The following is a 22,412-nucleotide window of genomic DNA, read 5'->3' as shown; positions in this document are numbered from 1 at the left end:
ATGGATTCTGAAAAGGAAAGTTTCCTTTTTTCTTCCATGTTACTAGGAAAGGGGTTAGGGAATATTTTATTTGAAATATTTCTTTTCATACTATGGCTTCATTTTCTCTCTCTAGATAAAGTGTTGTTCATGACCACTGCTGTGGATTTGGTGATAACTGAGGTGCAGGAACCCGTTCGATTCATTCTGGAGACTAAAGTCAGAGTTTGCTCGCCTAATGAGAGGTTGTTCTGGCCCTTCAGCAAAAGGAGCTCAACTGAAAATTTTTTCCTAAAATTGAAACAGGTAATGTGTTAAAAATAAAGGAATAAAAATGACAATTAATGGGCTGTTTCTCCCTATGATTGCTAAAACTTTTACTAATGTTCATAATGCAACATTTTCCTCCTGAATCAAAGAGGTAAAATAAATGCACTTCACTTTTAGAAGAGCTGCCCTTTATTATGCTGATTGTTGCTGGCTATCTGCAGTTCCCATGAAGAGCCTGAAATAGCTTTTTTGGTAGCTTTGATGAGTCTGTGAAGTTACAGAGAGGCTTATGGATTTTCCAGCCAAACCACAGCAAGAAAAGGAACAGAGGATTTATCTGCAAACTGGGTCTATGCTGAGACTTGCTGCCATAAGGGGATAGAGGGGTAATTTTAATTAAAAAATTAAAATTAAGGGTTAAGAGGAAAGAAAAAGTCCTTACTGTAATCCTGGTGATATGGTATCTAATATATCACTAAACTTATTTTATCATACAAATTTAACATTTCTTTAAATTTTTTTTTAGATGAGCAAACATCCATATGAAATTCCAAAGGAAATTATTTTTTGTCAAAAGTCTATTTTCCCCTTCTGCATGGTTGGAAACAGATTTCACACATACCCCCAATTTGCCCTGGGGGAAAAAAATCCAAGCAACCACAAAAAATCCCTAGAACTTGTTAAAAATTTTTACTGTCTTTTCCAACTTACTTTCTTACCCATCTACTAAAAATGGAAGGATTATTTCTGTCCAGGATATTCACAATAACAGTACAAGGCAATAACTTAGTCTCAAAATAAGGCTGGTAAGTTGAAGGTCCAAGTCACTAAAGAGATCATGTACTTGAAGTAGCTGCTGTTCTTCTGCTCTAGATATTATTGTTCTGAAATGAAACTCTTGTTTAAAGAAATGGAAATGTATAGAAGCAAATAACAATGTGGATGTACGTGCTCTCTCAAGGCTTAGTAATTCTGGGTGTGGTCCAAAAAGAAAGCAGTGTTGGGAGTCCTGATTTCTTGATGTGTTCTTATTTTAAGAGGTTTTGAGTTAAGCAAGAGGCCTTTCTTCCTTCTTTTTTACACTTGTCTTTAAGTGCTAACAGAGAATGGCATCTAGGTAGTAACAAAGATGAAGTTCACCAAGGATTCTTTTTCTGTGTAAAAAAACTCCTTTCCTTCAAAATTTAAGGTGGAAAACTTCTTCATGGATGAGCTCAGCCTTTTTATTTAGAATATTTTTGAGGTGGAACATGGAGATGTTGAACAGTAGAGGCTGTTGGGCTATAAATATTCTACAGCCTCCAAAAGGTGCCTTTTCTGTGTGGCAGTTTAGAGGAAGCTTATCTTACTGAGCTAATTCTGTATCTTTTGTCTTACCAAATTCACAGGCATTGTGACTTATCTTGGCCAATTCTCTTTTTCCACAGATGCTGTCAGGTTATCCAACTTCCAGTGTTTACTAATGGAAGGTTATCAAAACTCGTAGTGGAAGCAACAGATATAGAATGTACTGCCTGATAAGCCTGGAAGGGAAACCTGTTTCTGTGGAGTCATGATTAGCCTATTAAAAATACAGCTGTGTAGAATTGGCTTATCTTACTTTGGCAGTGTTTCTTTATTCGGAAATGGTGAAAGCAGAGGGATTTTATTTGCTTCGATTACATTTAGTGATTTAGTAATTTTTAGTTTTGATGCATTTCTCTTCATTTTTAGTGCTCCAAAGGATAAAATTGAGCACTGGGAGCTTAGTGTGGAGTATAATTATAAATCTCACTTCCCTCTTTCATTCACCTTTTCTTTTCTGCTCTATATTTTTATTCAGTTAGGAAAAAAATTCTAAATCCTTAAAATTTTAGAACCACTTTACAAAGAAAAATCCTTCTTTAAAGGAAAGGAAGGTACCAAAGCATTGAAAATTATGGGGAAACAGGGCCACAGAGTAGACTTTGGGACTCAGCAATTTGTGTTCCTGCAGCAGTGTATACACAGAGTTGGAAGCTTTGCTGAAGACCATTGCCATGGGAAAATCATGGAATCCCAGACTGGTTTGGTTTGGAAGGGACCTTAAAGCTCATCTTGTTCAAATAAATGTGAACAAAATTTTTAAGACTACTTTTGCCACCATCAGTATCCCCAAAAACTTTATCTTTTTTTAGAAGTTCTATTTGAAGAGTAATTTGACATAATTTTAAAGGTTTTGCTCCTGTTTAAATAAACGCAGCATGTTTAAATAAAGGCAACATCGCTTCATACTGAGGAACCTTCATCTCTTAGACCACAGATGCATTTATAGCTTTAAAAATCAGTGCATTTGTGTCCAGTCCATTTATGGTTGGAAAGATGAGTTTCCTGTGGATGGCAGATCCAAATGACAGTTCTGCTTGTGACAGACACTTTGTGCCTCTGGGTGCAGCATGCTTCCTGCACATTTCAGGGCATCAGAAGCACTGACAGCCTGCACTTTGCATTAAGTGTGTTCCAGGTGTGAACATTTCTCACTGTAGAATGGGGTGGAAGTTGTTCCTCAGCTCTCCTATTCCAGAAAGAGAAGGCAGAGCCTTAGGAAGTGATCTGGCATTTGTGTAGCTTCCTCAGTAAAATGAAACTCCTTTCCTAGATAAAGCAAAAGGACAGGAAGAACAACTCGGACACGTTGTATGAGGTCGTGTGCCTGGAGAGTGAGTCGGAGAGGGAGAGAAGGAAAACCACAGCCAGCCCCTCTCTCCGCCTGCCGCAGTCGGGGTCTCAAGGCTCCATGATCCCATCTCCTCCAGAAGATGATGAAGAGGAAGGTAAGAAGCTCCTGTGCTTTGTGGACTTTGAGAAAGGGCAGTTGGTAAATAACATGGTTATAAAAGATGCAGGATCCTTTCCAGTCAGAATCTGCCTGACTGATGGGTTCTTTTTGCTGGAATACTGCAAGGTTCAATACCTGGTGTCCCAGCATTCCTGGTTAGCCTCTCCCTCCTCTGGCACTTCAGTGTTCCTGCTTTTCTTAGCCCAGGCCTCCTGTGTGGTGTATTTGGGACAGTGTGAAAAAGGGCTTTTGAAAACTGGGGATTATCATGTAGCTTCTGCCCCTTCCTGAGCATTTGTGAACAGATTTGAGAGCAGAAAGGAGAAGCTGGTGTTATTTGGAAGTGTCAGCAGGCAGCGTTTTAGTGCAGAGGAGAGTCAGACATCTGTGAGAGATGAAATTGTACCAGGACCTGCCCAGCTTGAAACTTAATGCTTTTTCAAGAACTTTTTTCTGCTTTTAAAAAATTCTTTTAAACCAAACCATGACCACTTCTGAGTGTAGAAACATCTGGCCTTACATCCAAGCTGAAATGGAGATAACTTGGGTTTCTGCTTTTCCACTTTTCCTGCTGGCCTTCCTTGTGGCCTTGGCTGAAGTGTCCCTTCTGTTCTCTTGGCAGACAATGATGAACCACTCTTAAGTGGTTCTGGAGATGTTTCCAAAGAGTGTGCAGAAAAAATTCTTGAGACGTGGGGAGAGCTGCTGTCCAAGTGGTAAGTAGCAAAATCACATTCTGAAAATTACAATTCTGAGTATTCTCATTCTGTTTGCTCCTTCTGCTTGGAGTTTTTTATTTCCAGAGGCCATTGGAGATAAGATTAGTATGAATTTAGTCCTCTATCCATCCCCACAACACCCGTTATTCTCTGGCTTGATGTTTTCTGATTTCTTTAGAGGGTGTTCTAAATATTTTAATTTTTGAGTGCATGCTTAATGTATAGAAATTCACTTATGCTGTGTCTTTAGTTCGTTCTGTCTTAAAATGAATATTCTACTTATCTTCAGGTTCCTTGGGATTTTGTTAAAGGAAAATCTAAACTAAGCAGTATAAAGAAGATGCAGCTCTTGCTTTGTCTTTTTGTACAGATCACTTCCATTCCTCTTTGTAATTCTGACTGGGTTCACAGCCAATTTTTCCTGCAGCTGTCATATCTTAGTGACTGTAGCTTAAGAATATGGGAGATTTGGACTTGGATGGAGAAGATGTTTTTCCTCCCTTATCTAAAGGAAGGCTCCAGAGCCTGCCAAGAAGGAAGTACATGAGCTCTGCTGTTTTCTCCCTGGAAAATGTCAGTGTACAAGAAGACTGTTTCTTGACAGTCCAATTGCTAATGCAACACCATCCTCCTTTGATGAGGGATCTTTTATTCATCTTGAAGTAGCCTGAGCAGTTCTGAAGTGATGCTGATTGTTGCAAAATTCAGGGGTTGTAGGACCCCAGGACAGGGATTTTGTTAGGTTTTATTTTTTCCCCACAAAGTGGTGTGATGGGCAGCATGAGCCTGAGCTCAAACAGGTTTCGTTTTGACTCTGGCTTTAGTTGTGGCCTTTTGCTTCCTAAAGTCAGTGAGAGCAGGGCAAGGGCTGTACAGCAGGTCAGGGGTTGAATGGGGTATTGGGTCTAAGGAGCAGGACAGCAGAGATTGGACTCAGTCATGCAGCTTAGTTGAGAAAAAGCATTGATGTGACCACTTAGTAAGGAATCTCTTTAAGATCGTAATTATTTAGTATTTTCTGCAGTTATTGCTTATTTGAATAAGTATGTCTCCTTCCAATTTGGTTTTGCACTAAATGGAAACATTTGTAAGAGGGGAAAGCTGTGGTAAAATGATGCATAATCCCTTTTCCCTCTCCTAGATTTGGAGAAACATCTTTCCCAGATGAGCTCTGTGCATCTGCTGCTGTGAGAAAGTTTCTTTCAACTTGAATTTTTTTGTAATTCTTCCAAGGGCTCAGAGATAATTAAGCCACCTGACTCCCATTGGAAATGTTTTGGCAGCTCTAAGAGGATATGAAATGCTTCTGTGCTAATGCTGGCAACAACTTTAATATGTGTTAAAGGGCTTTCCTTCTTAACTAAAAACGCGTATTTGGAAGCAATGATCCTCCAGCTTTTAACATAAGAGGATTGAAAATCATAAAAATCAGACTTCAGGTAGTTTCATGCTAGTTTTTTAGAATTGTGTAATTAGATTTGTATAGTAATTAAATATTTGGTATTTTATGATACCAAAGAATATTTGGCTGATGTTTCATAACTGCTGAGTCACACAATTTTCTCATTTCAAAAATAGTTTGGAAGAACCCAGTAGTGTGTAGTTTTTATTCTACAGCCTTCCAATGACTGTTTTCATTGGAACTGCTGTTGTACTTCCTCTGATCTGAGATTGAGGCAAAGCAGTTTTATAGGCCTTTACAAAAATGTTGGCTATTTTATATATAGGAAGTATTTTATATAAATATACTTACATATTATAAAAGCATAATAAATGCTCTATAAATATATGTCTATAGGTATGACTATGTATTGATATAAACGTAACTACTATATAAACTTTAGTTAGTTGATTTATTTTAGAGAAAGCACAGTGAAGGAGGACATGATGGTCCTGGGTTCTGTGCAGTAAATACTGATTTAAATGTCTGCATTGCGAGTCTCTAGGTTATTGTGTCAGAACACTGTAGACTGGAGAAAGGCAATAGGGAGTCCCAGTCTGTGTAAATTACCATCCACATATCTGTTAGAGTGTTACAAACATTAATAAATGCCAGTTTATTAAGAACTTAATGCGACTGATGTGACACAAGTTCATTTTTTTTGTCTGGCTTTGTCTGTCAATTCTCTTGATCATTCTATCCAGAAGTTTGTTTTTGAGTAACTGCAGAAAAATGGTAATTTCTATGATTTAAGGCCTGTGTCTTTTGGGGATTTTTATATATAAGCCACAAATGAGCTGTTCAGGTTAACTTGCTGTAAGTGCATAAATTATATGTAGGTTTAGTTTTTACAACTTGCAGTGCTGTAATTTATGAGCTGTCAGTGGTCTTGCTGGAAAGAGCTGTTCAGTTGGGGCTGGCTGGTGCAGTGGAGGCTGCTCTAATGCAGGGATGTAAGTTAGATAACCATGAGAGGTGACTTTTAGAGCTCTGTCTGACTCGTCTGTCCTCCTTCCCTCCCCGAGAAGGTCATCTTCCTGCTGGGCTGTGGGCAGCTGAGCAGTGTAGGCTTCTGCAAACCGCTCCTTTTGGGGTAGTTTGAACTTGGAATTTCCACATTGTGCCCTCTGTCCTCTAGTATTTGATGGAGTGTTTTGTTTGTTGAATGTTTTAAATATATATGTATGTATACAAATTTAATGGGAATCGAGAAAATAGTTTGGGAAGTAGTTCTCCAAATGTTATTTATTTTTCAAAACTTGAATTTCACTTGGACATCTGGACTGCCTTGCAGTTGTGCCACGTGTGATGCTCCACACGGGTATGTGTGGTTGGTTGTTGCTGCTGGGTGCAGTAACTGAGCCTTCCCCTCTGCAGGCACCTGAACCTGAGCGTGCGGCCCAAGACGCTGTCGGCGCTGGTGCGGAGCGGAGTCCCCGAGGCGCTGCGGGGGGAGGTGTGGCAGCTGCTGGCAGGGTGTCACAACAACGACCACCTCGTGGAGAAGTACAGGATCCTCATCACAAAGGTACCGTGGCTTTCTTCAGCTCTTTTCCCCTCCATTTCTGAAAGAATGGAAACACAGTGGCTTCAAGTATGTGCCCTCCTGCCTGAGGGTCCGTGAGTGTACCTGAGTGTATCAATGAGTGACCATGATTCAATCCTCCAACAAAAACCCTAACAGAGAGCTGCTGGTAGCATTGCACTGCTTCTTTTTTACGAGTTCTGAGTTAGTTTGTAAAAAATAAGCATCCTATTAATTGCTTTCATAATGGACAGATTAATTTTCTTTGCTTGTTTGGTTTTTCTGAATGGAGGCTGAATTTTTTTGTATTGTCTGTGTTTATGATAAAAATCCAACACTAGTAGAAATTGCAGCCTTTTTTGATAGCAAGAAAACAGAACAATGTGGATGTTTTTGCACTAGACAGCAGTTTTGTGACTTTTCATCTTGAATGCTGATCTCGGTAAGGTAGGAAAAGGATATAAGAATTGTGTGTACATACATCATCCAGTGGTTCTCAAAGTTTGAGTAACAAATGGGTCACAAAATGAAATGTCGCTTTCTTATCTAGAAAACGGATGTGTTAATTTGGATTTGACCATTATCTGTATAGCTACATTGGATTTTATTGCTTTCATCAAACATGCAAGTCTAGAAGGACTGTATTAGAAATTATTCATGATGCAGCATTAGTACAAATATAACAGAAATTAATTATTCACCAGTTAAAAAGCAAAACAAGTGAATCAGCCTTTGTATATCTATATTCTGATGGCACAGATTCACAAGGAGCAATTAAAGACCTTATTCTGAGGGCAAGAGGGCTTCTGAAATTAAACTCAGTTTCTGCTGGAATCATGCAGGAAGGATCCTACGTGATGTGAATGAATCATGTTAGATCAGCTAAAAATGTTCTGCCATAAGTGTTTTCATATACTTAGTGAATACAGAAAAAACTTGATCTGAATTCCTTAATATTGGTTTATGCATTGTAGAGCTGTAACTTGGATTTCATGGTGAATAAATCATATAAGTAATGTGGAGGTTGAGTGCTCTGGCAAGGAGTGATCACAGCTATGCTGTTGTGTTATTTTAATTGCCTGGTGAGTAGCTGTCAGCCTCACTTGTTTCTCTGTTTCAGTGTTTTGGTATCAGAATGCAAAAGATAATGTCTTTGTGGCACAGTTGGTGACACGTTCTGCTACTATCTTTGTCAGCTGGAAGGGGATAGCGTAACATTTCATTTTTAAACCTGTGAAACCTTTCCACTCGTTTTCATTTGGCTGAGACAAAGAAAGTAACCTGCATCTCATGTGTTGCAAGCATCTCTGGAGTCCAAGTACAAGGGAGAGTAGGCTGGTCCAACACTGTGTTCTGCAGCAAAAGCACTGGCTATACCTGCAGTGGTCGTTCAGCACGGAAACTAATTAAGAAATTAAAGAGAATGGGTCCTGATTGACCATTTTCAGACCCTGCTGTAGTCCCATGAGGTCTGTAGTATATCCACCAGCATGCTGCCATAGCCAGCTCAAGCAAATGAAAATGAGGTTTCCCTAATCTGGAAGTGCCATATTAGCCCAGTGCCATGGCTGTTTGTTTTGTTGTGACTTAAGTATGGAAACAGGCCGGAACTGTTTCTGTAGAAGGGACAGAGGTTGGTGCTTGAGAACAGGAGGGTGTGCTTGGTTCACAGGGGAATTGGGATTTCTTCAGTCTGCAGGCAGTGGAAAAAGTGTAAGGTTTTAAATAGGGTTATCTCTCAGTGGGTGTGTGGAGGTACTAAAGAGGAGGACAGGCAGAAAATGCAAGGGTTGTTTGGGAGGCTGAGGAGAACATGAATGCAAGGCACAGCAAGGTATCGTTTGCAGACCCTTTGTATATAGTCTGTGCCAAGAGTATAATAATGCTGGGCTGGTCTTTGGCCTTAAATTTTTGTTTTCATGCCTTTCTTAGGCATGAAATTTGATAATTTTGGAGTTCTAATGTGACTAATTCTTACTGCTCTTAAAATAGCAGCTCAGTTACAGTCAGTATGCAGCAATGCATACGAGTAAATGTTCCTGGGAAAAAAAATTGTTAATTATATGAAGACAAGGGTCCATTACCTTGCTTTACCATCTTCATAATACTTTGCTGTGTTTTGCGTGTCACTAATGCCAATTCTTCTCTGGCAAGCCTACAGTTTATTTGCATTACCATGCCTTGAAGGGGGTTTATGTGAGAATAACTGCTGTGGTGTAGTGCAGGAGCACAAGGAGTCCGTGTAAAACCTATACCCTGGAATGTGAGCAGGAGATGCAGGAAACCCGTGTGAGTGCTCATAATGCAGTTCCCTTTCTCTCTTCATGTTGACCTCTATTCCTGTAGCTGCATTTGATTTCTGCCAGGCTTTTCACGGCCCCGTGTGGCAGCACAGTCCCAAATTAATAAGGATCTGTGTTGACAGCTGTTTCAAAACCTTCTGGCCCATTTCAGGGCTTTTTTTTTTCCCTTGTGCACAGGATGTTGGATGCAGCGCCCCAGGATTTCTTCTGGTGTTCGCTTTCCTGGGCAGGCTCAGGGAGTCTCTGGTTTTTGCTTTCCTTTGCAAATTAACTGCTGCAAGGACAGTTTTTTGTTTGCTGTTCAGTTGTGGCTACTGAAGGATTGAAAAGGAAATGCCTCCTGTTGTGCTCTACCATGCAGGAGAGCTGTGTCTAGCTCTCTTCTTGAATGTGACTTAAAAATGGCATTGAAAATGTGCTTCAAGGTGTGCTTGTTGTGTTCTAGTCATCATGACAGCATTTATTAATTATTTGCTCCGATTTTCTTTGCCACACACTGGCTGGGGTTTTGTCCTCCTTGCTTTTGTTATTGCAGGAAGGTTGAAGTTTCACCATCGTGGTGCTTCCACAAATTACTTTTGAGAATTTGCACGCCATCTGTGTGCAATAATAAAGCTTTTAGCAACTCCAGATTGCCATGCTGGTGGTGGGGAGTGTGGATGAAAGCCAGCCCAGTGAATTAAGGTCATGTCCCTACTGGGGACAGAAAGCAAGCTCTAGGTAAAACGATCTAGACAATCCCTGGGAGAGGCATCTGGTGCTGGTAGCACTTTGGCAATCACAGTTATGGCTGTTAATCTTCAGGCTTCCAGCCACTGAAAGGTAGCAGAAGACACATGGGGACTCACTCCAGGTATGAACGGACACCTGCAGGAAAAATACTGCATGTTCTTGACAGGCATAGGTGGATGGAAGGTGGTGTTGAGTAGAAAGCGCGTAAAGCGAGCCAGACAGGCTAAAAAAGATAAATAATCATGATACCAAGCAAAAGAGACAACAGCCACTTCTCAGACAAATTTTAGAAAGGATTAACACAACTACTGAATCTCTCAGTGGAGAAGTTCTTCATAATAGCAGCATTAAAAACCTGACATTTACAATATTGAGGAGAAAATAAAAAGCTTTTGGATATAGGTCTGTGTGGGAGGAAGTAATGTTGAAAGGAAAAAAACCATGAACTGTTGTACCAGATAAATACACTATATTAAGAAAATTACAACATGAGAGGGACATCTTGTGGCACAAACAAAATAAAAAATTATAGTCCAGTGTCAGGAGGAGTATCCTGGAATGTTACCCCGGGGTCACCATTTCTGGGAGAAATCCCAGACCTGGTAAGAGATTAATTTGTTCCAGTCTTTCTTATAGCAGGACTCCTGCTACCCACTTTCTCATCTTCCCACCTTTTTGTCTCCATGAAATGAGGATTATAGAACACAGATGTTCTACCAAATATACTCGTCTGTCTCAGTGCAAATGATGCTAGTTTTTAATGAAGAAATAGATTAAAATGTCACTACCGTTATTTGACTGAATGTGTTGTCATCGATAGCATAAAATGTGACAGAACCTTAGCTGTGGGTGGTTAACACTTATTTTCCACTTGTATCACAATCATATTTCCATATGTTCCTATAAATTAAAAAGAATACATTGAATTTTCAGGAGTACAGAGGGCCATGACTGTGTACAATCAACTGAAATGGAACCTACCATGCATCTGTGCATCACAGTGTGAGATGGTGTAGCCTTGTCAGTGTGCCTGAACTTCAAGATCCCTTGTTTGATTAGTTTGGATCACATGGTGATAAAAGTTTAATTATCTTTTACAAGCATTACTTTTCCCAAGAGTTTTCATTGTAACTTTGAATAATTTCTTGAGTACTTTTCATTGCCTTAGATGAGGTGGTGCTGTAACATGGTGTAGAGTGGGAGAAGTCTCTATACCCCAGCAGTATTTTCAGCCTCACGGACCTCAGCCACCTCAGCCACACATTTTGGTGTCTTTAGGAGTGGTTCTCGTGGTGGGCTGGTGGTGCACCCGAGCAGAGAGCTGGGGGAGCAGGCACTGTACCCCAGTTACCTTCTGGGTGCAGTTTGCACCCTTGGGCCACTTTGGGCTGGCTTCTGGGGCAAGGGCAGGAGGAGGAGGTGGAGCTACTGCTGGTTTGGGTGTTTCAAGCAAACAGGAGTAAGTTGGCAAGAGCACTGAGTGGAGTCATTGCTCTCAGCTTCGAAGAAACAATAGAATGTCAGTTAAAGGAAAAAACAGACGTGGCTCTTCTATAGAAATACCTCGGCTCTATGGGCATTCAACTTTTCATAAAAACCTGAACACTGGGGAGTTTTTGATTTCATGGTGCAGCTTCTGTTTAAAAATTTCAGCAACCAGATGTTGTTTTGGTTGGGTTCAGTATTTCCATTGCTTCCTCATTTTTATGTATCTGAGATAGAAAGTTTAATGTATGTTGTTTCCTTGGGGATGTTTATAATGTGTCTATTTGTGCCCAAGGATCCAGAAATACTATTCGAATCAATCGGTATGTAAATCATTCTCTGCTTTGGAAAGATAGGAGATCATTTCTCCAGCAGTAATTCAATCATAGCTTGTTTTTTGTAAATCCACAATACCCTGGCCTAAATTTAATTCAAAGTTTATGTTTCCTAGCTACAGTTCTAGTACTTCAGTCGTCATGAGTAGAAACACCATAAATTGTAAAAAAAATGATGGACAATAGTAAAGGGATCTTTTCTGGGTTAAACATAGGGCAGAAACCCCAAATTTTTGTTTTCAAACATTTGTATGAGTCTGAGTAAAATCTGCCAAGTCATGCTGTTGTCCAGCACAGACTTTTGGCCAACACAAGTGTATCATGAAATGTTTTTTCTACTTACCGGTTAGCTAAAAACCTGAGAGTTGCATCTTGATTGCTTTGACATCTACCCCTTTGGCCTCAATTAATTTCCCATTAGGTATTTTGCAGTGACCAATGTTTAGCTTAGGTTAACCGAAACCTTGGGTTTGTTGGTATTGGTTGAATTCAGTGTGTGGACTCAGGCTTGTAAGGATGCCAGTTGCACACTTTCATGTCTGACTAAATGATTTTGATTGCTGAAGAGCTTCACTCCAGTTTTTTACTGGTTTGATCCATTCAAATACAAATTCCTGTAGCAAGGGCCTGTCCTAAGCGTTGGCGGTGGAACTGTCAGGGTCAGAGGATGAGCTCCCACATACCATGGGAACGTGTTTTCCAGCCTGTCAGTTGAAGCTCTTGACAAACAATAAACAAGAGCTGTACCTTTTATGCCTCTCCGCCTTCAAAGAGGTTTTTCTGGTTAAATAGTGAGGTGGTATTAACTTAGGGTGTGAATACAAGTTGGAGTGTTGTGCTGTGAATCTCTCGCGTGTTTGCTGGCTGGAATGTCGCTGGGTTTTCTGTTCTGGTGTCGGATGTCCCAGGGACTGTCAGGGACAGCGATGCCTTTGTGTTCTGTGTATATATGTATGTGTGGAGGGAGGTGCCTGCCTACCTGGAGCATCATCTGGATTAATGGTGGGACATCGTTCTCAGCTTTGCCCTTGGTTTCAGGTGTCTCCTAAGCAACACACACAATACCTAGGAAAGGCACGTTTATTCCCGACTAGGTATTTCCCCAAAAGGGCTGGGATGGAAAAGCCTTTAAGTGACGACGAACCGCGTGAATTCAGGGCGGTGATGGACGGTTGGCGCTCGCCGTGCAGGGGTGCAGGAGGAGGAGCGGGCTGCGCGCTGGGTGTGTGTCCCTGCGGCACCGGCGGCGCGGGGACGGGCAGGGCTGGGACCCGCGTGTGCTGCCGGGGGCAGCGGGGTCGCGCCGGGTGAGGCTCCCACAGCCACCGGCCGCCCGTGGAACCGCCTCGCCGAGCGCCCCGGGAGTGCGGACCCGCCTTCCCGAGGCTGCGGCCGGCGCTGCCCGGCTCCCTGCGCGCTTGGGCGGGCGGATGGGGGCCGGGGCTGCGGCCCCGCTCCCCGCCGGGTCCTCGCTGCGCCGCGCCCTCCCCCGCGCTCCCGCCGCCTCCCTCCCCTTCCTCCCGCCTCCCCGCCCCCGGCTCCGCATCGCCGCGGCCGGAGCACACGCCGCCCGCCCGAGGATGCTCCGCGCTTTTGTTCCCCCGCCGCAGGTAGGGCCGGGGCGGCGGGGCCGGGCTGGCCCCGGCCGGGCAGGGGGCGGCGGCGGGGCCGGGGCGGCGGCGGCGGGGCCGGGAGAGGCGGCGAACAAAAGCGCCGTGCAAAATGGAGCCAGCGGAGAAGGGCTGGACCCCCGCCCTCCCCGCCGCGCATCCCCCCGCCCGGCTGCCGGGGCTCCGGGGAGGCGGCATCGCCTCCCGCTGCCGCCGGCGGGGCGTGGGGAGGGAGCGGGGCTGCAGCCGGGGCCGGCGGGGAGCGCTGAGCAGGGCGTGGGGAAGGAGGGGAGCGGCGGAGGTGGCAGCGCGGGGGAGAGGCGGTTCTGTAAAGCACTTTCCCCTTCTCTCTGTCAGCTTTTGGGAGGACTCTCGTCCTGACTCGGTGGAGGTTCCTCTCCCTCTTGCCCCAGCCTCTCATTCCTCCTCGGCGCTCGAGCCCACCCAGGAGGGCATCAGTATCAGCCCTCTCCCGTGTGCCGGGGAAGTTGCTGACATGCCTGCCGCTGGGTCCCGGTGCACCGGCAGCGGCGGGGAGCCGGATTTAAAGGGGAATTGTGCTGCAGACAATGCACAGCAGCAGCATCTGGAGCAGCCCTGGGGACCGGAGCTCCGGTTTTGACATTGCTGCACACAGAGCACCAGCCGCAATGACAGCAGCTGCCTGGAGTGGCTGCAGGCAGCAGGCAGGAGCATGAAGTAGAGAGATCACTGCAGTGCTCAAGATGAACTCCTCTTTGGTTGGCAACCAGAGTGGCCGGCCCTTCTGTCTCCTGGCCATTAGCTATTTGGAGACCATCAATTTTTGCCTCCTGGAAGTGGTAATTATTGTGTTCCTCATGGTGCTGATTATTTCGGGCAACATTATTGTGATATTTGTCTTTCACTGTGCACCTCTGCTGAACCACCACACCACCAGCTACTTCATCCAGACTATGGCGTATGCTGACCTCCTGGTGGGCGTGAGCTGTCTGGTGCCTTCTTTGTCTCTGCTGCACTATCCTATTGTTTTAAGTGAGTCCTTGGTTTGCCAAATCTTTGGTTATGTGGTATCAGTGCTGAAGAGCGTCTCCATGGCCTCCCTGGCCTGCATCAGCATTGACAGATACATTGCCATCACGAAGCCGCTGACCTACAACACGCTGGTTACCCCGTGGAGGCTGCGAATCTGCATATTGACCATTTGGGTCTACTCCTGCCTGGTCTTCTTACCCTCCTTTCACTGGGGAAAGCCTGGATATCACGGGGATGTGTTCCAGTGGTGCGCCAGTTCCTGGAACACCGATCCCTATTTCACCCTCTTCATTGTGGTGATGCTCTATGCCCCGGCCGCTTTCATCGTCTGCTTCACCTACTTCAACATCTTCCGCATCTGCCAGCAGCACACCAAGGAGATCAACGAGCGGCGGGTGCGCTTCAGCTCCCAGGACGGGGAGGCTGGGGAGGCCCAGCCCTGCCCGGACAAGCGCTATGCCATGGTCCTCTTCCGCATCACCAGTGTCTTCTACATCCTGTGGTTGCCCTACATCATCTATTTCCTGCTGGAGAGCTCCAATGTCTATAGTAACCGCGTCGCATCCTTCTTGACCACTTGGCTTGCCATTAGCAACAGTTTCTGCAACTGTGTCATTTACAGTCTCTCCAACAGTGTCTTTCAGAAGGGGCTGAAGCGTCTCTCGGGGGCCATCTGTGCCTCATGTGCTAGACAGAGGGTAGCTAAGGACTCCTCTACCTCTAGGAGCAAAAGATCTTCCAATGGATGTCATGTCTAGGACGCCTGTCAGCTGGACTGGAAAGTGCAGGGACAATTGCATAGATTGCAAAATAACTTAGATATGATTTTAAGATACCCAGATTTGCAAAAAGGTTTCTGAGAAATGCTGCTGACACAGAAGAATCAGGAGCACATATCGTTGTGGTTTCTCTTTAAAAAATGATTGCTGTGGAGGAGGCTGTGGAGTTTCACCTCCACATTCATTTTAAAGAATAAAGCTGTATCTTGACACTTACCTCTCCAGCTGGTGTGACTGAATGGAGTGGGTGTCTGAGAGCTTCGGCAAAATGTAGTCTTTCTTACAGCTTTACTGGGTTCTTTGGAAATTCGTGCTTCACATGTAAATGATAGATCTGAAGTGGAAATGTCACAGTCTATGGTATATTACAGGGATTTTTTTAATATATGCCAAAGTATATTGATACAACGTTCCAGCGTCAGAACAGAAGGGGCCAAACAATTTGTTTTTCAGTGCTACCTAGACAGGACTTGTAGAACAGAAGTGAACAATGTGACCATTTCGGTGTGAACTCTGTTAATGAGCCATGAGTGCAGCGATGTGATCTGGGCAGTCATACTCTTAGGGCTGATCTGGCTTCCGTGCCCCATTCCCCTGGTAGGATGCATGTTTGGATCAGAGTGCGGCATCTGCGTTTTCCTGTTTGTTGTGAAGTAAGAAGAAAAACTTGGATCAGACCAAATTTAGCAGTTAAATAAAATGTGTTTTGATAAGCTAAGAGAAATACGTGTTGCTTTATGATACTAGAGTTGTGGCAGCCACTCAAGGATGATGCCAACATGTGAAAATTGTTCTCAAACCAGTGGAGAAATGCCACGGGTTTTTTATGTGGAAATTTTCTCAAGAACAACTTTAAAAATAACATGTCCCCCTTTTTTTTTTAATCTAAATTCTTCTGATATTTTACATACTGGAACTTAAGGGGAAAGGAAAGAAAACAATTGTCTTCTAAACAGCTAAGGGAACTATGTTGTAAATTTAACTGTAGTATTTGAGTTATTCATAAGTGCACAGAGCTAAATCAGAGACATTTTTCTTTAGCCTTCATGGGATTAAAGATGGTTCAAATATAGCAGGAGCTAAATCCTGTTGGTGAAAGCGTATCTAACTGGTCAGACAAAGGCAGTATCTGAGAAACCAAATCTCATTGACCAGAGCTTGTTCAAGCTAGCCTAGATTAAATGTTTTGAGTACTGTCATGCTGTTAAGAAGGCAGAATGGCCCTCAAGTTGCTGAGTTTTTCCTAAAGAATATCCTTGTCTTTTGACTGATGCCATTGTGGAAATGAAAGTGAACCAAGTATTGCTGTAGTGGTGGATTGCAGTGTCACCCTGTCCCTGGTGAGGGGCTGTCCCTCTGTCTCTCCTGTTCTGAGAGCAGGTTTTGCCCCCGACCATCTGCCTTCCATGTCCCTCCTTGTGCTTCCCGTCACTGCCTTGGGTTGCTGAGTGGGGAATTCCCTGAGCTCCTCTGGTACAGCTGGTGTGCTCTTAGTCACAGTGGGAATGAAAAAAGGGTAGGGAAAAATAATGTGATATTTTTAGAATTGGGGTAATTCTCTTGGCCAAAGGGAAGGCTCTGTTTTTGTTAATTGGTTTCAAGTCTACGTTTTTCTAGATCAAGATCATATTTTTAATACTCTGCCCTGTCCCTCCTGCAAAATCCCCCCTCCTCTCTGCTGTGCTGTGAGCCCTGGCCTCTCTATGCCTTGCCCCGGAGGATACCAGCTTGTCTCTGCCCCATCACATGCCACGATTGCTACAGCCTGGCCTTGCTGCCCATCCACATTTGCTCTAGTACGGTCTCGTGGGGCTGCCAGTGAGGAAATGGGGAAGGAGAGAGAGAACAGCAGGATGAAGCATTCCTGACGTGGCACGCTGGTACACTTGAGTTCCTCTCCTGGATGTGTGTGTACCTGTTCTGGGGAGCATGGGGCAGAGCCTCTTGCTGCTGCTGCCTCCTTCTCTTGGAGGGCCCTGGGGCAAAGCATGTAAGTGGCATCTTGGTCTGCTTCCAGCTATTTCATCCATAGTCCAAACCTCTCAAGATAAACATCCTCCTCAGTTCATCTGAAATTTTAAGAACACAGGTTGTCTAAACCCTGCTGCCTTCACGCCGCCGTTTCTTGCTCTCTTTGTAGCAAAGAGCAGAGCGTAGAGCCGGGGCTTGTGCTGGATCCTTGCAGACGCCCAGGGTGATTTGCTCGGCAGAGCCCTTGCAGTCGGAATTTTGGTTAGACACAGACAGCCATGGGGGCAGCACAGGGGTGGAGTGACTCATTTGTAAAAGAAGTGGGATAATAAGCTCACAGCACATCATGGCTGATTGTTCTCAGGCGGTCTGTGGGTACTATGGCAAAGGTGGACTTTGGGGAACAATTCAAGGGCTTCAGTCCCTCATGTCAAAGTGTGTGTGTGTGGTATTTTTGGAACAGCCTCTCAGGTAAACTCCCAGTAGCTTTTCTCTGACTCTTCACCTTATCTAACATTTCTAAGTCTTTGAAATGATGCAGTGTATCATTGAAATAGCATTTGATTAAACTTAACAGAAGAGAGGAATCTGCTGGAGCCTAAAACCTTAGAAATGGCAGTTTCAGGTTTAAGTGGAAGCTGGAAAGCAAAGATTGTTGCTTTTGGTGTTTTTTATGGCTACATAGACAGTTTAAATAGGAGCATTGTGTGCTAGTTTTTGAGAATTTGGAAAGTTTTTGAAACTGGTAAGGGGTCTAAATCATGGCATAGAGATTTGACTGGAGCTGAAGCAGTTGCTACTTCAGCCCTGAGCCTGGAATTGCACTTGGAGCGTGGTGGCTGATCCAGATGCAGATGCATTCTTGCAGCTGTTGCTGCTTTGCAGCGAAGGTTCAGTTCTAACATTCCTGGTGGCCAGGCTGTTTTCAGTTGCCTTACTCATCTCCAAGTCTTCCTCAGTTCAGACGTGTTCTGTAAGAGGTGAAAATCAGAATCTGGAAGTCTCCAAGAGATGAGGATGGAGAGGATTTGCAGCCAAATGATGCGTTCAAGTTTCATCCACTGTACAGACACTTTTAGTGTTGCCTCAGTAGCTTAGTTTTAGTGCCAAATATTTCTCTTTTTGTCTGTGTTAATTTATTGACATTTAAAAATTTTAAATTGTGTTTTTTCCCTCTAAGTTAATGTTGACGTAGTATGTGTAGTATGTGTTTAGCTGTTTTAAATATTTACAACATTTCAGTCTGTTGTCTTCAGTGAAATTGCAGGGAGCGAATTCTGTTCACTGTGCCAACAGTGAGAAATAATTTTGACAAACATTACTTTGTTTCTCAGCAGTGCATTGATCATCTTTTGTCATGCAACCAGCACAGGCATAGGAGTCCTTCCCATCACAGTCCCTGCTAGGAATGGTCAGGCAGCAAACTTTCCAGTTGGATCATTTTCATCCTTGCACATATGAAATGAATCCTCTCCTGGTGCTGTCTGTGTCTGGGTGCTTTGGAAATCAGTGGTGAGAGCATTGCACAGATAAATGCCATGCTGAGGAGAGGACAGAAATCAAATTCCATCTTCATAAAAATGGGGTTGTGATATGATTAAATGAACTAATTTTGGCGTTTCATCTCAGACTATAAATTTATTTTTTTATTAGAATTACCTGCCTCACTTTCAAATTAAGCTGCTGAAAGGTTCAATTTGCAGGATGCAATTCGGAAGCTTTTTTTAGTGCCACGGGAAGGATTTCTGTACTCAAAACCTCTCAGAAGGTGGTAATTTGCTTCATGTAGAAGTGTTTGTTGTTGTTTTTTTTTTTTTTTAAGATTACTGGAAGTTTAGGTTGCGATTATGTCGTCATTTTCCAAATAGACTGGGAAAATATCTGTGAAATATTTTTTTTGTGATCTCAATCAAGGAACAGTATTTTTAAACTCAACAGAAATCTTTTGTGTGAAACAAAAGTTTTGCTATTATCTACTGTCAAATTTTTTTTAATTAAATGTTACCAGTTTCTACAGTCTTTATTTGTTGTTGGGGAGTTTGTACTTGTTTTTAAGTTTCTTATCGCTCAGAAATGTTTCTACTACTTGGAATTCTGACGTGGCTCAGTGTCAGAGTGCCAAGGGGCAGTTTTGGATATTTGTCACAAATCTTTGACAGGAAGAAAGGGGTACAAAGTACTGAGGCACAGAGAATTGCAAGAGACAGAATTCCCAATGGCATTGTTCCCTCCCGCTCATATAAAGGCTTTATGTGTGAGAATCCTAAATTTCAGTTTGTCTGTTCTGAAACAAAAGATTTCCAAGGCCCGGATGTGATACGAGATGGAAACACTCAGTGTGCAAATTCAGTGTGCAGAATTTTTGCTATTTATTGTGGTGTTCCCAAGTGCTGTGATGATCAAGGCAGTAACTCCATGAGTCAGGAAGTCTGAAACATTTCAGTCTGATCTTACTTCACATCAGGGTTTGAAGTTGACAGAACTTCTAATTCAGATTGGTGCTTCAAAAAGTATTTCTTAGGAACCAGAATGTCAGCATAGGAATCTGCCTTCAGACTATACAAACAAAAGACCCTTCTAAAATTTTTCTGATTCATCTGTTTTAGATAATTTTAATTTAGTAAGAGGAAGTGGAGGTTTTGGAGGGCTTTTTTTTGTTGTTTTAGCACGTGTTTGGTTTTGAGTTCTTGAAGCACCTGCTGAAACATTTGCCTGACTTGACCCTTATTTTATTGTTTGGTTTAGAAGTGTTTCTTCTTCCCTTCCATGGCTTTGCAGAATACGACCCATCCTTTCCATGGTGTCTTTCAAGATGAACTCGGATTTTAATCCAAGTTTATCTAAATGTTATCTTTAATATTCCTTATACAGAGAATGCTGTTGTGTGTATGGGGCTGTGGTCAGGCCAGACCTTGGGAGGCTGCAGCTGGTCAGGTTTTACAGACCATCCAAGCAAACAGCCCTTCTTCTGGGATGATGGGAGAATGTCCCATTTTCACTACAAAGAAGTGTGTTCTCCTGGCTTCTCATTTCCAGTTGTTATTTCCATTATTGCGTGTGCATTGCAGAGGTAGTGCTTTGAAAGATGTTTCTGCACATAAGCAAAGGCATTTAATACTAAAGTTACATTTTTGGAAGGGGATAGGTCTCCATAATTAAAATTTAGTAAGCATTGGACCAGGTGCAGTTGTATTTAGAGAAAGAAACTGAAAGTTGTGGCCGATGGAAACAAAGAGAGGAAACCCGCTGGAGGTCGGTCAAAACAATGGAGTATTTAATGGGGGTCATTTTCTTTACAATACACACTTTTTTTAAAAAGTGGAGTTTACCCTTCTTGCTTTTGCTTTGCTGCTCCCTGGAGGCAGCTCCTCTGAGCCTGGGTTCTCCCACACCCAGCCCAAAGGGATTCCCTGCAGACCTGGGGTGATGATCAGCCCCTCATTTGAGTTCAGGTAATGTCAGTCCGTGTCATGGTTATCTGTCTTAGGTGTTCCAGCCACAGGGTGGTAATCTGATGGGATATACTTTGTTTGGTCAGCTTTTCAAGTTTTTTCCTGTGACATTGTTTTCTAGACAGGTGAAATGTTTGTTTATATAGGCAGCTTTGCTGGTGGTTCTCCACGCAATATTGAGTTCTGTTATCTGTCAGTTCTTACTCCTATTGCAGAGTGGGAAACAAGCCACAGTCCTTGTCTGCTCTGCAGGAATTCAGTGTGGCTGCAAATGGAGGTGTTTGTGGGTCTCACCCATATCCCATTTGCATCTCTTGAGCTTTAGCAGTTAATGAAAATGTTAACAGAAGTGATGTTCCTGTGTCCTGGTCCAGGTTGTTTCTTTACAGCCTCAGATGTCCTTCAGCAATCTGTGCAGTCAGAACTGATCCTCAGGCTGGTGATTTCGTGGTTGTTTCAGCTGAGAAACAGAACTTGTTAAAGTCATCTTTGTTTTGTCCTGAAGCTGTTTTGGGGGAATGTTGCAATCCCTGAGCTGATCACAGGATGTGCAGGCTCTGCTCCAGGAGAGCCCAGGAGGCACCAGGTCCCTGTGGGACAGACCTGTTTGTGGGTTGGTAACCAGTAGCTTTATTTGCTGAGAAGTTTTTAGAAATGCTGAATGGATGCACATTGCATTAGGTAATGATTAGCGTAGGGGTTTAGAGAGACACCCATGTTCGGAAGGGAGCGATCGGGGAATGCTCCACCTGCCTGTGCGTGGGGCCTGAGGTGCAGCACGGGGGGTCGGAACAGAGCAGGGAGTCCAAACTTTCTGTTCTGACTTCTGTTTATGAATTTGTAAGATGAGGATAGTAATTTTGTAATTCAAAGCTTTGGCTTCTTTCTGATGGTCATTACTGGAGATCCTTTCATTAAAAGGTGAAATAAATTTGAGTGGCTCCTCATGAAGATGAACTCAGATCTTGCTGTGCATATGCGAGTCATTCTCAGTGTGACAGAGACCACGTGAATCAAGCAATCAAATGCTTAATAAACCAAGTCATTACTTTTATGGTAAATTGAAAAAAGTTCTTCTGGGATTTCATCTGTAAGTGAATCCTTGAAAATCAATAATTAGATTAGTAAAGGATGACATTTTAATATGCTGGCAGGAATATAGAGGGATTTGTCAGGGGAAGCAAAACCAGACTTTGCACTAAAGTGGCTTAGGTATATTTATAGTGCTAGTGATTCTGTGTGTGTGTGTGGAATCTTTGGACTATTTTAATATAACGTAAGGCTTTGAGCTTTAGCAAACTCAAGTTGCTCGTTTTATGGAGTTACATTAGTACCACACTGTGAAGTATTTTTAAATATTAGCATTACTGAGTATTAAAAGTATTTCATAAAACATTTTTTAAAACGTTTTCTGTAGATGCTGTCGAATGAATTGATGTTTAGTGTACAAAGAAACAAAACCTGAGGGCTGTAAGGTACCTGTATGTTTCTGATCACCTCGGTTTTTGAGGGGTTAGGTGTTTCTTGAGGTTAAATTGTCATTAAAATCTGCTAAAAATACTGATGCAGTTAATCCTCTCAGAGAACAGAAAGCAGCATTACTTCCAGTCATGCTTTTGAACTGTCTGAAAGGATTTACAGTCATTGTATTGTCTTGACAGACTCATGTCTTTAGAAATGCTGTACAGCACAGTCTTTTGCAAGTTCCTATGCTGATACATTTCTCTCCATATGTAACCTTTGAAATCTAGTTTCTATTGTTATTCTAGCATGTAAACACTAGATTCAATTTTGTATTCCTCTAATGAATGCAACAGGATGGAAACACGTTTGCAATTGCTAATGATGAGCTTTTTTACTGTTCTTAATACTCGTGGGTATGTCTTTTCTTCAGGGATTTCAAAACTGTATTCGTACCTTTTTAAATTGTTTTTTTCACATGCTGTTTACAATTAAACCACGAGCATGGGAGGCTGTGCGTGCATGTGCTTTTAGGTTGC

At 43.0% G+C, this 22,412-nt stretch overlaps 2 protein-coding genes across 2 annotated transcripts in view; both read left to right on the top strand.

The window, feature by feature from the left end:
* RABGAP1 (RAB GTPase activating protein 1) overlaps positions 1-22,412 on the top strand; it is a 62,862-nt gene that overhangs the window by 17,497 nt on the left and 22,953 nt on the right. Inside the window, exons 10-13 of the mRNA XM_039561631.1 lie at positions 116-285; positions 2,867-3,041; positions 3,669-3,762; positions 6,584-6,734. Of these exons, the coding sequence (XP_039417565.1) occupies positions 116-285; positions 2,867-3,041; positions 3,669-3,762; positions 6,584-6,734 (590 nt within the window). The remainder of the gene's footprint in view (positions 1-115; positions 286-2,866; positions 3,042-3,668; positions 3,763-6,583; positions 6,735-22,412) is intronic.
* On the top strand, positions 13,110-22,383 carry GPR21 (G protein-coupled receptor 21). The gene is made up of 2 exons (XM_039561644.1): positions 13,110-13,196; positions 13,554-22,383. Exon 2 carries the CDS (start codon positions 13,922-13,924, stop codon positions 14,966-14,968), a length of 1,047 nt encoding a protein of 348 aa, XP_039417578.1. The 5' UTR covers positions 13,110-13,196; positions 13,554-13,921; the 3' UTR covers positions 14,969-22,383.

The sequence above is a fragment of the Corvus cornix genome, chromosome 17, assembly GCF_000738735.6.
Source record: "Corvus cornix cornix isolate S_Up_H32 chromosome 17, ASM73873v5, whole genome shotgun sequence".
Lineage (NCBI taxonomy): Eukaryota > Metazoa > Chordata > Aves > Passeriformes > Corvidae > Corvus > Corvus cornix.
The sequence above is the reverse complement of the archived record's forward strand: the minus strand, read 5'-3'. Positions and strand labels throughout refer to the sequence as shown.